The 17543-nt window shown below is 47.4% G+C and overlaps 1 protein-coding gene across 1 annotated transcript; it reads right to left on the bottom strand.

The window, feature by feature from the left end:
- Positions 1–742: 742 nt before the first annotated feature.
- LOC109754530 (monooxygenase 2) lies at positions 743–2478 on the bottom strand. Its single transcript, XM_020313435.4, has 2 exons — positions 1571–2478; positions 743–1485 (listed from the first exon to the last, which is right to left on the bottom strand). Exons 1-2 carry the CDS (start codon positions 2247–2249, stop codon positions 926–928), a joined length of 1239 nt encoding a protein of 412 aa, XP_020169024.1. The 5' UTR covers positions 2250–2478; the 3' UTR covers positions 743–925.
- Positions 2479–17543: the final 15065 nt, after the last annotated feature.

Raw genomic sequence — 17543 nt, 5'->3', positions numbered from 1 at the left:
CTTCAGGGGTGTACGGTTGTGGCCCTCCGACCGGTACGGCGTAGAGTTCCAGCACACCAGCCATCGGTACTGGTTGGGCACTTTGCGGAGCGCGGACCTTGCCGCCTGCGTGTACGACATAGCGGTGTGGTGGCTCGGTCTACCGCCGGAAAGGCTCAACTTCTCCGAGATTGACTCGTTGGAGGCAGCAGAGCTCGTCGGGCCAAAGGTCACCATTGTGACTCGCTCGACGAAGCCGAAGCCGAGGAACAACAAAGTTGCCGAGGAGAGCGAGGTTCGCAAGGGAGCATCCAGAATATGCCCAGTACGAGCAGGAGTGGTACTGGGAGAGGGACGTAGAGAAGAAGAAGGCGAAGAACAATGACGAGGCATGACCTTCCTCTTCGAAGGTGGTGGTCAACCTCGATTTGTCCGACGACGACATTGACCGACGACGACATTGATTGGGACGAACTTGAGCGTGAGGAGAACGAGGATGAGATCGAGTGGGACAACAACGACAGCGAGTAGTGTGTCCCTGGTGCTAGTAGTAGTCTAGAAGCAGGGGTGTACCCAGGCCCCAGCCTACCAGGGCGGTGGCCGGCTGATCCTTTGGGGCTGTAGCTAAGGATCACTGTTTGGCACTGTTTCGCGCTGTACCAATGTTGTTGGCCTGGCCTGGCTACGCGGTTGTCTATAAGTACTATGTTTGAACTTTGCATGAAGTTGGAATCCGAGTATGTTTGATCTTTGAGGAAATATGTAATGCAATGCGAGACTTTTGATATTTTGATGCCCTGTTATAGGCAGCTGTTGGAAACGCAACATTTTCGTGCCAAAAGATGCAGTTTTGGTGCCTTCTTTTTTTTTTACTCCGAGCCTTTTGGTGCCCTGTTTCAGGGCTGGAGATGCTTTGACTATCCTGATCGCCTCAAATGTACTAGTACTACTGTACTCCCCAGCTTGACAGGGTCCCGCAGTCGTAGTCCGACATCTTCACGAGCCTTCCCGCGAGTACTCCAGCCAACACCTTCTCCCGCAGAAAGCTGATGATCCTGTTACCACTCTGCTGCAGGAAGCCGACAACGTAGGCCGTTCCGATGAGCTCGATGCTCCTCCACCGCCGTATACCGACGTACCTGCGCAGGCCCGACTCGATCCTCTCCTTCTCAGTGCCGCCTGTCGCTCCGTCGCCATCGCCACCGAGGATGGCCTCGCCGAGGCATCTGGCCAGTACGACGCCGTCCTCCAGCGCCGCGCAGCCGCCCTGGCCCAGGTCCGGCGTCATCGGGTGCAGCGCGTCTCCGGCCACGCACACGTCCCCCTTGCTGATGCCCGCGAACACGAGCGAGAGCGGCGGCCGGAACCGCAGCGGCGCGGCGGGCGCGTCGTCGCTCAGCTCGCTCCTCTCCACCACTTCCCGCGCCTCTGCGGGCACCTTGGAGCTCCTCAGCTTCGTCAGCACGTACTGCTTCATCTTGGTACCGCTCTCAGCGACACCATCATCTGCACGTCAGTCAACGCGAGACGTTAAATAGACATCAGGGTCAGGGCATCGCCATGGATGCAGAGAGTGGTGAGCTAGACTGACCGTCTTGGGAGGGAGACCATGTGTAGAACCAGTAGACGTCGGTGTCGTTGCAGGGCACGAAGCCGAAGCGGAAGCCGTTGCCAAAGAGCTGCAAGAACTTGGGCGGGAAGCCGTGGCCGTCGGGGTAACACGCGAGGCCCCGCGTGGCGGAGCGCCCGGAGTGCGACGGCTTGGCGAGCCCCAGCCATCTGGCCACCACGGAGTTGATCCCGTCGCAGCCGACCAGCACCTTCGCCCGGAGAGTCGAGCCGTCGGCGAGGTGGAGCATCTTGGCGCCGTCGCCGTGCTCGTCGATGGAGACGATCTTGGAGGAGTAGCGGATGGTGCCCGTCGGCAGCTCCGCCGCCAGGACCTGCAGCAGCACGTCCCGCCTGACGCAGCTGAACTCGTCCCTGAAGTCCACCTCCTTCGCTATCTCACCCGTGGACGCCGACATGACGCGCAGCCCCTCGATGTGCAGGTGGAGCTTCCTGATCTGGTCGCCGACGCCGAGGGCGTCGAGCGCGCGGAAGGCGTTGGGCCACGTGGCGAAGGCGAACCCCGACGCCCGGAGCGACGGGGACGACTCCAGCACCACGCTCCTCACCCCTTTCCTGTGCAGCCCGAGCGCGGCGGCGAGCCCGGCGAGCCCGGCGCCCACGATCACGATGTCCTCGCCGGACTCCTCTTGCCGCTGCATGCTTGCCGCCGCTGCGGTGAACTTTCGGAAGAGAGCGCCTGATTGTTCAACACGAATCAACCAATCTAGCTAGAGCTCCTCCTTTCGATTGGACATATATAGTTCGACAGTGAATGGAGCTTGGAGCTTGAAGATTGACGTCATTGCTGATTATATCGGAGTAGTAGTAGTATATCGTTTCCATGAATGGCCTGCGCTGCTCATTCATCAAAGTCACTTGTGGTGCCAAAGTTGTCTCATAAAAAGAAAAAAACTTGTGGTGCCAAACTGAATTTGGATAGCCGGAAAAGGACAGCTCGCAGTAGCAAACAAACATGTGACCGGAAATTCCGCAGCTCCCTGTCACACCCCACCGCTATCTAGTCGATAGGCTGCGGGAGCCACACTGATTGGCTTGGCTGCTTTTTAGGCCACCATTTTCGTTCTAAATTTTACTACTACCTTCCTCCGGGTTTATTGGTCCCTTCGTATTTTGTGCCCAACTTTAATCATAGTTTGATTAAAAAATTATGAATCGTATGTCACCAAACTTATATTGCTGGATTCATATTTAAAAAAGGTTTTAATGATACTATTTTTAGGGTATATAACTTATTTTTTTATAGTTAAATTAAAGATCAAAGTTTGACCCAAACTACATGAAAGACTAATAAACTAGGACGGAGTAGCTCTATTCAAGTGAAAATTGGTATAAATTCATGTCAATCTCCATCATTTCTTTGTTCTTTTGTTTTATCTTTGCTGTTGTGAAAACGAAAATGGCTGGGCTCAACCGGCTGATTTTCACGCCCGCATCTGCCGCCATTATTGGTCGACATGTGGCCTAGTGGACCTCTCATGTCTCTCTCCCTCGTCTTATCTCTTTCTTAGACTACCCACAGCGAGAGTAATATAGGTAGTAACATCACACATATCTAGATAAAATAGATGATGTAGCAAGAAATAAATGAAGAAAGAGAGTCATGTAGTAACATAGTTAATTAGGCTGATCACAATGGGCAAGAACATAAGCTAGTAACTTACACACTTCCCTAGACTATGTTACTACCTTCATAGTGGGTAGGAACATCTATGTAGTGTCATGCAACGATGTATTTATTAGGTTATAGACTCGTTATTTCTTGGAGTGTGTGATGTTCCGGTAACTTAGCTAGTTACCACAAGCACCTCTCTCTTCATTAAATATGTGCCACATAAGCAAAGTTGTATTGGAGTGTGTGATGTTACTCCTAAGTTCCTCCCCATTGTGACCAGCCTTACTACTAGTATGAGTAACATCACACATATCAAGGCAAAATGAGTCTATAGCCTAATAAATGAAGTGTTGAATGTTACCACACATATATTACTCCCCACTATAGAGGTAGTAACATAGAGTAGTAACATGGGCATGTTACTACTCTATGTTACTACCCATTGTGGCTAGTCTTAGCCTCATAAAAAAAAATCTCTTCTTCAGGCTCACATTTTTCTCTCGTTGGCAACTGCCTCACCTTTATCTAGTTGAGCGAGCGGAGGTGACGGTGGAGCAGCGGTCAACGATGTCCACCTCAGCTAGCGTCGACGTCGACGTCTGCACCTCGGCCATCGTCGGCGTCTGCGACAGTAGGCATGTACACCACCGCCATGGACGTTGCGCTGCTGCTCAAGCCCAAGCTCGAGATGCTGCAGCAGCCCTCACCTCCGGACAACTACCTGCGCTGGACCGTCACCAGTTTCCGTCGTCGCCCGTTGGTGGTGCCCTGCGAGCCACTACGACCCCTAGAGGCACTGCTCAATTCCCCCTTGATTTGTGGTGTGTCATAATGTTGCAGAGAGCCGGAATTGAGAGAGGTGGGAGTTTGGCAACGTCGGTAGTGATTGTTGTGGACGTCGACGGTGACATATCAAAAACTACATACGTTGATAAGCAAACAGAACTACTCTCTCTGTCTCATAATATCAGAGCGTTTTTGACACGGAGTACAATAGTCCATGCTTATTGAAATAACTGATAGGAACTACTTAAATTGAAAAGAGAAAATTGTACACCAAAAGTATAAGGTCTTGATAGTCTTGGTTCCCTTAATACCTGAACTATTTTGCAAAGTAAAGGAAAATAAGATAAGCTTTGCAGATTAAAAAGTACTCCCTCCGTCCCATAATATAAGACGTTTTTGCAAGCTATGTTTAGCTTGGAGTTAAATACACTGGAGGTCCTAAAAGTTTCGGTGCAGTGTCACTTTAGTCCTATATCTTTTAAAGTGCACCTTTAGGTCCTAATTCTATAGTAAGTGGTTCATCAGAGGTCCCTTTTTCCATTAGCGCTCGTTGACCTGCTTGCGTGGCGCATTGACCCATGTCACATCGACTCAGGGGCCGCGGAGGCTGCTCTATTTTACAGAAAACCCCTTATAAACATTGTCTTCACAATCCCCACTCACTGGGCTCTCATTCTTCCCCAAATCCCTCTCTCTCTCTCTCTCTCTCTCTCTCTCTCTCTCGCCCCCTAACCCTAGTCATGGTCGGCACTTCAAGGTCCTCGGCGGGGAAGCAGCTGAAGAAGAGGAGCATGGCAACGTCGTCGTCTGCGCTGCCGCTGCCTCCGCCGGCGGCGCAAGCTCCAACTTCGCCGGGTATGTCATTGCCACCGGTGGTGTGTCCTTGTTGTCGTGTCCACAGAACTAGTAAGCTTTAGTCAAAATCTACTGCCAACCCCGGACGGGTGTTCTACAAGTGTTCGAACCATCGTGCAAGAACCAAGAGTTTGAGATTTTGGAGCCATTTTCTTTGATTCTATCCCATTTCTTTATTTCTGAATTGTTCAATTTTGTTAACGTTGGACCGAATCCATGCCAGCACAAATTTTGGGAAGATGGCCAGTGAGTGGGGATTGTGAAGAACAATGTTTATAAGGGGTTTTCTATAAAACAGAGCAGCCCCTAAGTCGACGTGGCATGGGTCAACACGCCACGCGAGCAAGTCAGCGAGCGCTAGTGGTAAAAAAGGACCTCGGGTGAACCGTTTACTATAGAATTAGGACCTAAAGGTGCATTTTGAAAGATATAGGACTAAAGTGACACTGAGCCAAAACTTTTAGGACCTCCAGTGTGTTTAACTCTTTAACTTGCAAAAACGTCTTATATTATAAGACGGAGGAATTAATAGTCACATACTTTCTATATCTACTAGTAGCTACTTGACAGAGTCAAAGCCACGTACTGGTGCATCATCTACCAAAAGATCAGATGGAACAACAAATGTCAGTGTGGTGATAAAAATTTGTGCTAGAGCTGCACAAACTAATGTCCATATCTATTTGTCCATCGACAATGATATATTACGAATGGCATAACTTCGAAAATTAAACAACAACAGTTCAGTAATCACATCCTCTGTTGAAAATATAATTATGTTTACACATCCTCTGTCAAAAATATACTCCCTCCATTCCAAATATAGTGCGCCAGCGCTTCCCGAGGTCGAACTTTGACCATAAATTTAACGAACGAGACCGACTGCGGCGGGTGAAAAAATTACATAATTAAAAACTTCTTTCGAATACGAATTCACTGATATAATTTTTGCTCCCGCCGCAATCGGTCTTGGTAGTTAAATTTACGGTCAAAGTTGAAGCACGGAGATAGAGGAAGCACTACATTGTGAAATGGAGGGAGTAATGAAGTTTAGAGTTCAAATCTAGGGACAAAGGTACTGGCCGAAGAACTGCCATCACAAGTTCAGCAAACATGATTTTTTTATCTAAAAAAACCATCTGCCGAGTCAAATGGCCAGAAAAGACCATCTTCGAAATGAATTGATAAAAAAGACTAGCTACATCGTGGCGGCAGGCGACAGGACCTGCCGCCCTGCCGCCACGAGCGCAGGCGGCAGCTCGGGCATAACAGGTTTTTCGCCCGCGCCAGCTGCAACGGAACGGGCTGGCGGCAGCTACTGCTGCGAGTGTGCTGCGACACGCCAGATGGGCCCTGCCGCTACGGCCAGAGGCGGCAGCCGCTGCTGTTGATCTGCAAGCGAAGAACAAATGCACAATAAGTATTATATATGACTATTTGTGTCAGCCAGTCAGGTGGTGATGTATTACCTAACGAGTGGTTGGAGTTCATGTGATTGACATATCGAGGACGGCTGAACATATCATCTCACGCTTTCCAGTAACCGATCTAGTAATCCTGAACAGCGCATCATTACGAAGCTTTTGTGTGTTTCAGGCATTGGCCTGCCTGCCCGTGTGATTAGTGATCAATCTTGCTTTGAACTATTACATCTCTGATGAAACCCGAGTTGTCGAAGCAAGGAAACGGCGCGCAGCAGCAACAGCGGCTGCCGCCTCGGGCTGCGGCGGCATGGCCCATCTGGCCTGTCGCGGTACGCGCAGCAGACGTACCACTCCCGCGTTCCGTTGCAGCTGGTGCGTCGGACGAAAAAAACCTGTTAAGCCTGGGCTGCCGCTGCACCCGTGGCGGCAGGTCCTGCCGCCGGCGTCTGCCGCCACGACTCAGCTGGTCTTTTTTCACAATTTGATCTAAAGGTAGTCTTTTCTGTTAATTCCACTCGGCAGGTGGTTCTTTTGGACAAAAATTTCAGCAAACATACCACATAGTCTAGGACTTTTTTACTGTTTTGACCCACAAACGAAAGTTTAGCACGATTTGACCCTATTTTAATTTTTTTTTTGGATCTGACCCATTTCAAGACGCCAACAATCGTGGCGTCTTGGTTACACTAAGGACGCCGCGGTCTCCGGCGTCTGGCCCTGGCCCATCTCATGCTACCTTGCAATGTAGCAAATGGTAGACGCCACAAACCTTGGCGTTTTGGTCAGAAAATTTAAGAACCGTGCATGCATGCATGAACATATACATATGAGAAGAAGCAATGAAGGAGAATCGTGTCTAGCACCATTGTGTGATGTGTGCATGTACTCGTATGACGGCCCCAACAGTGCCTAGTGCTAGTGCAATCGATGCGTATGACGGCCGTGATTTCCTGCCCGAGCCAATCGTGTCTAACACCATTGTGTGCATGTACTCGCATGCATACATATACACGCATATGTACATTTTGGTCCGACGGAAATCTTTTGGTAAGGCTCCAAACCTACGTGTAAAAGCATCTACAGTCGGATCTATCTTATTCGGCCCCTAAACGCCCAACTAGGGCTAAAACGTATCAGCCGGTGTCGGGCCCTCGAGGCTCATGACCGCGGCCTTGCTGAATGGCTGGTTGCGCAACCCCGGGTTGGCGGCGCAACCATTGCAGTGATGCCTCATCCCCACCGCATCAGGCTTCGAGTTGAAGGTCAACGCCAGAATGTGTCATGACCCGGAGGAGGAGGTGCGACATGCTTGTTGTGCGCGGCAGAAGGCGCAGCAGCCATCGAGGCTGAGGCCAACTGCCCCCCCCCCCCCCAAAGAAGAGGAGGAGGCTGGCGATGGATCCGACATCTTCAACAGTGAGCATATCCGGCTCGATTTGTATTGTGTCTTCGACCGCTATTTTTGCAACAAAAACGGCAAGGGAAAGGGCGGGCATGGGTGAACTTCCTTCATGCTCTAGTGTTGCTTCATAAGAGTGAATCGAATAGATTCAATTCACGTTATAAGAGTAAAAATTCCGCGGGACCTTTCCACCCTAATCAGATAAAGGGGTAAGAACCCGCTAATGTCCTACTTTTTCATGTTTACAATCTGGTCGTTTTTTTGGAAAAGGAGGAAGACCCCCGGCCTCTGCATCTGGACGATGTATGCATCCACTTTATTAATTGTTCACACAAGACCTTAAAAAGTAATAACAGTAAGACTAAAGCCACCGTCTAGGCAACATTTGTCGCTACTCCTATCCAATTGATGAAGGGATGCTGATAGTCTGGGTCTAATACCAAACAGACCTCGCAGCCAAACCTAATATCTAAGACCTGAGGTCCCATCTAGGACGCCCGCCGGGTATGGGGCACCCACCGGTCCGGCACACTCCTCAACCAGCCTGCCGGGCATGAGGCCGCCGCAGCCACCTGCAACAATCCATCTTCAGAGCCGTCCTGCTGCATCTACCTTGCCCGGTCTACCTGCTGTCGACGCCACCATGACGCCCAGACCGCGTCACCCTCATGTGCTAGTCCATCTCCGCGCATCGGACGCCGAGTCACCACAGTGCCATGCCGCCGAGACTCACCGCCATCGATGAGTGAGATGACGCACCGCTCCACCAAAGAATTCGTCCTCTGGTCCCTCGAACACGTGTGTACCTCCAAGAATGACGCCCCCAAGGGGGGAACGACACCAGAGCGCCGCCGTCATCTGATCATCCGATCTAGGGTCTCCCCCGGAGGTAGCAGAGAGTGGCCTTGAACTTCTCCACGGGGATGTGTTCAAGAAGGGAACGATGCAGATAGCGCCGCCACCGCCGGCCTTGGCAGTAGCCGAAAGCAAGTTTTCACCCAGATCTGTTCGAAGGAATCCAACTCGCGTGTACGGCCGCCGCCACCACCAGGCTGAGCACATGCCGCCGCCGGCACCTCCACGATGCCCAGAGGCCGCGAGACTCGCCGCCACCACGCCTGACAGGCAGCCACGGCCAGGCCCGAGCACCACCCAGATCCAATCTGAGGTCAAGAGTCCTAGGCCGCAGCCGCTGTCTAGGCGGCACCACCAGACGGGGACAGGCCCTCCAACCTGCCACAAAGCGAGCAGCCGTCGGAGCTACGAAGCGCCGCGCCACCAAGCCCACCGGGAGTGACTAAGCCGCCGCGAGTAAGAAGGGAAGCCGCGCCAGGGGAGAAGCCCCACCGCCGCCGGCACTGCCTGGGCTTTGCCCAGCGGTGGCTCTCGGCGGCGGCGAGGGGGAGGGGAGGGTGGAGGAAGGCCGGCGGTGGGGGCGGCTAGGGTTCCCCCGTATCGCCTCGGAGAGGGACGCGGGGGACGGGCGAGGGCCAACTGGTTTACAATCTGGTCGTTGCCGACACATACCACGTAGTTCCAGCAATTAAGAAAGCTGCAAAAGAAATAGCAGAGATACTACTGGAAAGTATAATTTCAATATTGCCCATATGTAATCCTTTATAGAGACGTTGAGGCGGACGGACACTAAGATGGAACAAGCCAGCTAATATACCCAATATACCCGTAGCAATATGATGAGAAGCTATTCCCCGGAACAAAAGGATCACACTGGATTTATAGCTTGTACTTTTCCCGTTAGTCCATAAGGATCGGATACCCATATCCCAGGACCATACAAACATGTTACATGAAATGCCGCAAAGCCAATCCATAACCATAGCCGAATTATTTCAAGTTGTGGACCTCACAACTCTCTTTCATTTGCCCCTCTCTGAAGAAGCGTATGAGCAATTTCAATAGTTTGAAACTTATATCCACGGTTTAGCCATCAGTGAAGAGGCTGACTGCTGGCAGATGCCACAGGGCTCCCCGAATTATAAAGTTTCCAAACTGCTCAACATTGCACCTGAGGTATTGCCAGTGATCAGATGGCTATGGAAGACATGCTGCCAGCTCAAACACAAGATTTTTTTACTGGCTTCTGATACATGACAGGGTAAATACTAGATCTCTCCTGCAAAGAAAACTAGTTTTTCTACAAGACTATTCTTGTGCTTTATGCAGTCTGCAGGTTTTAGAAACAAGAGATCACCTGTTTTTTCAAGCCCATTTGCCCAAATATGCTGGACATATCTTTTTCCAACTTGGACGCCAACTCTTCAAGGAATACAAGACGAAGTCAACCATCTCAAGATCCTAGTGAATGTTCCTTTCTCATTAGAGATTTTCATATTAGTATCATGGGCCATTTGGACGACAAGGAATGACTACATCTTCAAAAGAATACCTCCAAGGGCAAGCGATGGGTTCTCTCCCCCTCCCCTCTCCTCCCCGCTCCCCGCCCTCTTCCTCCCTTGGTCCCGCCTCCTTCCATGGATCTCCTTCGATGTGTTGGGGAACGTAGTATTTAAAAAAAAATCCTACGCACACGCAAGATCATGGTGATGCATAGCAACGAGAGGGGAGAGTGTATTCCACGTACCCTCGTAAACCGAAAGCGGAAGCGTTATGACAACGCGGTTGATGTAGTTGTACGTCTTCACGATCGACCAATCCTAGTACCGAACGTACGGCACCTACGCGATCTGCACACGTTCAGCTCGGTGACGTCCCACGAACTCACGATCCAGCAGAGTGTCGAGGGAGAGCTTCGTCAGCACGACGACATGATGACGGTGATGATGAAGCTACCGGCGCAGGGCTTCGCCTAAGCACTACGATGATATGACCGAGGTGGATTATGGTGGAGGGGGGCACCGCACATGGCTTGGAACAATCAACTTGTGTGTCTATGGGTGCCCCCTGCCCCCGTATATAAAGGAGCAAGGGGGGAGGCCGGCCGGCCTTGGGGCACTCCAAGGAGAGGGGGGAGTCCTCCTCCTAGTGGGAGTAGGACTCCCCTTTCCTAGTCTAACTAGGAAGGAGGAAGGGGGGAGGAAGGAGAGGGAGAGAGGGAGGAAAGACGGGGCGCCGCCCCCCTCCTTGTCCAATTAGGACGGCCAAGGGGGGGCGCGGGCAGCCCTAGGCCTTCTCGTCTCTCTCCCGTAAGGCTCATGTTGGCCCATTAGTTCCCCCGGGGGTTCCGATAACCCCCCGGCACTGCGATAAATATCCGGTGACCCCCGGAACTCATCCGGTGTCCGAATATAGTCGTCCAATATATCAATCTTTATGTCTCAACCATTTCGAGACTCCTCATCATGTCCGTGATCACATCCGGGACTCTGAACTATCTTCGGTACATCAAAACACATAAACTCATAATACCGATCGTCACCGAACGTTAAGCGTGCGGACCCTACGGGTTCGAGAACTATGTGGACATGACAGAGACTCATCTCCGGTCAATAACCAATAGCAGAACCTGGATGCACATATTGGTTCCTACATATTCTACAAAGATCTTTATCGATCAAACCGCATAACAACATACGTTGTTCCCTTTGTCATCAGTATGTTACTTGCCCGAGATTCGATCGTCGGTATCACCATACCTAGTTCAATCTCGTTACCGTCAAGTCTCTTTATTCATTCTGTAATGCATCATACCGCAACTAACTCATTAGTCACATTGCTTGCAAGGCTTATAGTGATGTGCATTACCGAGAGGGCCCAGAGATACCTCTCCGACAATCGGAGTGAAAAATCCTAATCTTGATCTATGCCAACTCAACAAGTACCATCAGAGACACCTGTAGAGCACCTTTATAATCACCCAGTTACGTTGTGACGTTTGGTAGCACACAAAGTGTTCCTCCGGTATTCGGGAGTTGCATAATCTCATAGTCAGAGGAACATGTATAAGTCATGAAGAAAGCAATAGCAACAGACTAAACGATCATAGTGCTAAGCTAACGGATGGGTCTTGTCAATCACATCATTCTCTAATGATGTGATCCCATTCATCAAATGACAACTCATGTCTACTGCTAGGAAACTTAACCATCTTTGATTAACGGACTAGTTAAGTAGAGGCATAGTAGTGACACTCTGTTTGTCTATGTATTCACACATGTACTAAGTTTCCGGTTAATACAATTCTAGCATGAATAATAAACATTTATCATGATATAAGGAAATATAAATAACAACTTTGTTATTGCCTCTAGGGCATATTTCCTTCAGTCTCCCACTTGCACTAGAGTCAATAATCTAGTTCACATCGCCATGTGATTTAATATCAATAGTTCACATCACCATGTGATTAACACCCATAGTTCACATCGCTATGTGACCAACACCCAAAGGGTTTACTAAGGTGTGATCATGTTTTGCTTGTGAGAGAAGTTTAGTCAACGGGTCTACCAAATTCAGATCCGTATGTATTTTGCAAATTTCTATGTCTACAATGCTCTGCACGGAGCTACTTTAGCTAATTGCTCCCACTTTCAATATGTATCCGGATTGTGACTTAGGGTCATCCAGATCGGTGTCAAATCTTGCATCGATGTAACTCTTTACGACGAACTCTTTATCACCTCCATAACCGAGAAATATTTCCTTAGTCCTCTAAGGATAATTTTGACCGCTGTCGAGTGATCTACTCCTAGATCAAAAATTGTACTCCATTGCCAAACTCAGGGCAGGGTATACAATAGGTCTAGTACACAACATGGCATACTTTATTGAACCTATGGCTGAGGCATAGGGAATGACTTTCACTCTCTCTCTATCTTCTGCCGTGGTCGGGCTTTGACTGTTCCATTTTGAACTCCTTCAAAATCTTATCAAGGTATGTACTCATTGAAAAATCTTATAAGGTGTCTTGATCTATCCCTATAGATCTTGATGCTCAATATGTAAGCAGCTTCACCAAGGTATTTCTTTGAAAAACTCCTTTCAAACACTCTTTTATGCTTTCCAGAAAATTCTACATCATTTCCGATCAACAATATGTCATTCACATATACTTATTAGAAAAGCTGTAGTGGTCCCACTCACTTTTTTGTAAATACAGGCTTCACCGCAAGTCTGTATAAAACTTTATGCTTTAATCACCTTATCAAAGCGTATATTCCAACTCCGAGATGCTTGCACCAGTCCATAGATGGATCGCTGGAGCTTGCATATTTTGTTAGCACCTTTAGGATTGACAAAACCTTCTGGTCGCATCATATACAACTCTTCTTTAATAAATCCATTAAGGAATGCAATTTTGTTTATCCATTTGCCAGATTTCATAAAATGCGGCAATTGCCAACATGATTCGGACAGACTTAAGCATCGCTACGAGTGAGAAAAACTCATTGTAGTAAACACCTTGAACTTGTCAAAAACCTTTCGCGACAAGTCGAGCTTTGTAGATAGTAACACTACCATCAGCGTACGTCTTCCTCTTGAAGATCCATTTATTCTCAATGGCTTGCCGATCATCGGGCAATTCCACCAAAGTCCATACTTTGTTTTCATACATGGACCCCATCTCAAATTTCATGGCCTCAAGCCATTTCACGGAATCTGGGCTCATCATCGCTTCCTCATGGTTTGTAGGTTCGTCATGGTCAACTAAGATGACCTCCAGAACAGGATTACCGTACCACTCTAGTGCGGATCTTACTCTGGTTGACCTACGAGGTTTGGTAGTAACTTGATCTGAAGTTTCATGATCACTATCATTAACTTCCTCACTAATTGGTGTAGGAATCACTGGAACTGATTTCTGTGATGAACTACTTTCCAATTCGGGAGCAGGTACAATTACCTCATCAAGTTCTACTGCCCTCCCACTCACTTCTTTCGAGAGAAACTCCTTCTCTAGAAAGGATCCATTCTTAGCAACAAAGATCTTGCCTTCGGATCTGTGGTAGAAGGTGTACCCCAACATATTATTTTGGGTATCCTATGAGGACGCAGTTCTCCAATTTGGGTTTGAGCTTATCACGTTGAAACTTTTTCACATAAGCATCGCAACCCCAAACTTTAAGAAACGACAACTTAGGTTTCTTGCTAAACCACAGTTCATACGGTGTCGTCTCAACGGATTTTTAGATGATGCCCTATTTAACGTGAATGCGGCTGTCTCTAATGCATAACCCCAAAATGGTAGTGGTAAATCGGTAAGAGACATCATAGATCGCACCATATCTCATAAAGTACGGCTACGACATTCGGACACACCATTATGTTGTGGTGTTCCAGGTGGCATGACTTTGTGAAACTATTCCACATTGTTTTAATTGAAGGCCAAACTCGTAACTCAAATATTCGCCTCTGCGATCAAATCGTAGAAACTTTATTTTCTTGTTACGATGATTCTCCACTTCACTCTGAAATTCTTTGAACTTTTCAAATATTTCAGACTTATGTTTCATCAAGTAGATATACCCATATCTGCTCAGATCATCTGCAAAGGTCAGAAAATAACGATACCCGCCGCGAGCCTTAACACTCATCAGATCGCATTCATCAATATGTATTATTTCCAATAAGTTAGTTGCTCGCTCCATTGTTCTGAAGAATGGAGTCTTAGTCATCTTGCCCATGAGGCATGGTTCGCAAGCATCAGGTGATTCCAAAAGCCCATCAGCATGGAGTTTCTTCATGCGCTTTACACCAATATGACCTAAAGGGCAGTGCCACAAATATGTTGCACTATCATTATCAACTTTGCATCTTTTGGCATCAATATTATGAATATGTGTATCACTACGATCGAGATTCAATAAACCATTCACCTTGGGTGTATGACCACAGAAGGTTTTATTCATGTAAATAGAATAACAATTATTCTTTGACTTAAATGAATAACCGTATTGCAATAAACATGATCCAATCATATTATGCTCAACGCAAACACCAAATAACATTTATTTTAGGTTCAACACTAATCCCGAAGGTAAAGGGAGTGTGCGATGGTGATCTTATCAACCTTGGAATCTCTTCCAACACACATCGTCACCTTGCCCTCACTAGTCTTTGTTCATTTTGTAACTCCTGTTTCGAGTTACTAATCATAGCAACTGAACCAGTATCAAATACCCAGGGGCTACTATGAACACTAGTAAAGTACACATCAATAAAATGTATATCATATATACTTTTGTTCACTTTGCCATCCTTCTTATCCGCCAAGTATTTGGGGCAGTTCCGCTTCCAGTGACTATTTCCTTTGCAGTAGAAGCACTCAGTTTTAGGCTTGGATCTAGCTTTGGGCTTCTTCATGGGAGTGGCAACTTGCTTGCCATTATTCTTGAAGTTCCCTTTCTTTCCCTTGCCCTTTTTCTTGAAACTAGTGGTCTTTTCAACCATCAACATTTGAAGCTGTTCTTGATTTCTACCTTCGTCGATTTCAGCATCACGAAGAGCTCGGGAATCGTTTTCGTCATCCCTTTAATATTATAGTTCATCACGAAGTTCCAATAACTTGGTGACAGTGACTAGAGAACACTGTCAATCACTATTTTATCTGGAAGATTAACTTCCACTTGATTCAAGCGATTGTAGTACTCAGACAATCTGAGCACATGCTCACTGGTTGAGCTATTCTCCTCCATCTTGTAGGCAAAGTATTGTCAGAGGTCTCATACCTCTTGACACGGGCATGAGTATGAAATACCAATTTCAACTCTTGGAACATCTTATATGCTCCGTGGCGTTCAAAACATTTTTGAAGTCCCGGTTCTAAGATGTAAAGCATGGTGCACTAAACTATCACGTAGTCATCATACCGAGCTTGTCAAAACGTTCATAATGTCTGCATCTGCTCCTGCAATAGTTCTATCACCTAGCGGTGCATCAAGGACATAATTTTTCTTTGCAGCAATGAGGAAAATCCTCAGATCACGGACCAAGTCCGCATCATTGCTACTATCATCTTTCAACTTATATTTCTCTAGGAACATATAAAAAATAAACGGGAAACTACATCGCGAGCTATTGATCTACAACATAGATATGCTAATACTACCAGGACTAAGTTCATGATAAATTAAAGTTCAATTAATCATATTACTTAAGAACTCCCACTTAGATAGACATCCCTCTAGTCATCTAAATGATCACGTGATCCAAATCAACTAAACCATGTCCGATCATCACGTGAGATGGAGTAGTTTTCAATGGTGAACATCACTATGTTGATCATATCTACTACATGATTCACGCTCGACCTTTCGGTCTCTAGTGTTCCGAGGCCATATCTGCATATGCTAGGCTCGCCAAGTTTAACCCGAGTATTCTACGTGTGCAAAACTGGCTTGCACCCGTTGTATGTGAATGTAGAGCTTATCACACCCGATCATCACGTGGTGTCTCAGCACGAAGAACTGTCGCAACGGTGCATACTCAGGGAGAACACTTATACCTTTTAGTAAGGGATCATCTTATAAAGCTACTGCCGAACTAAGCAAAATAAGATGTATAAAAGATAAACATCACATGCAAAAATATGTGACATGATATGGCCATCATCATCTTGTGCCTTTGATCTCCATCTCCAAAGTACCGTCATGATCTCCATCGTTACCGGCATGACACCATGATCTCCATCATCTTGATCTGAAAGTGCAACTATCCCTGGGTGGTTTTGGTAATTCCTATTTAAATAATGCACAAATTCAGGGGGAGCTCTTGCTTATCACATACTTCTCAAAGCGACGATGTTTTTCAATCTTATTTATCATTTGTCGAAGCTTTGATCTATATGTTGTCATCAATTACCAAAAAGGGGGAGATTGAAAGTGCAACTATCCCTAGGTGGTTTTGGTAATTCCTAACAACATATAGCTCATTGAGCTAATGCTATTCCAAGATGAATATTTCAGGAAAGCTAAATGGTTGGCATGGCATGGATTAGAAAGTGGACCCTTCAAAATGCTAAGGACAAAAGATTGGCTCAACCTCAAAGCACAAGACTCTACATTTTCTATTTTAGTGATCCAAGATCACATTGAGTCTATAGGAAAAGCCAATACTATTAAGAAGGGATGAGGTGTTGCTTAATGAGGTTCTTGCTCAAAATGCTTAGTGATATGCTCCAAAACCCTCCACTACTTTCTCACATCCACATATGTCCCAAACCAAAAGTCCAACTCGGTCCCACCGATTCTTTCTATCCGGAGCCACCGAGTTCAGTTGACACAGCCACTGCCAGAAACCCTAGTCTTTTCGGTCTCACCAATAGGAATCTCGGTCTCACTGAGATGGGATTGCAAACTCTCTGTTTCCCTTCGTAACGTTTCGGTCAAACCGAGATGAGCGATCAGTCCCACCGAGATTGCAATGCAAACACTCTGTTTCCTTTTCATAACGTTTCGGTCCAACCGAGATGAGCGAATCGGTCCCACCGAGTTTGCGTGACCAACTCTCTGTTAGTCTATTACCAAAATCGGTCCCACCGAGTTTGTGTAATCGGTCTCACCGAGATTACGTTATGCCCTAACCCTAATGATATCGGTCCCACCGAGTTGACATGTCGGTCCCACCGAAATGCCTAACGGTCACATTATGAACCAAATCGGTCTAACCGAGTTCTTTGAATCGGTCCCACCGAGTTTGGTGATTTGTGTGTAATGGTTAGATTTTGTGTGGAGGCTATATATACCCCTCCACCCACTCTTCATTTGTAGAGAGAGCCATCAGAACATGCCTACACTTCCAACACATATTTTCTGAGAGAGAACCACCTACACTTGTGTTGAGGTCAAGATATTCCATTCCAACCACATAAATCTTGATCTTTAGCCCTCCCCAAGTTGCTTTCCACTCAAATCTTCTTTCCACCAAATCCAATCCT

This window comes from Aegilops tauschii, chromosome 4, assembly GCF_002575655.3.
Source record: "Aegilops tauschii subsp. strangulata cultivar AL8/78 chromosome 4, Aet v6.0, whole genome shotgun sequence".
Classification (NCBI taxonomy): Eukaryota; Viridiplantae; Streptophyta; class Magnoliopsida; order Poales; family Poaceae; genus Aegilops; species Aegilops tauschii.
This window is presented reverse-complemented; position numbering and strand designations above follow the sequence as displayed.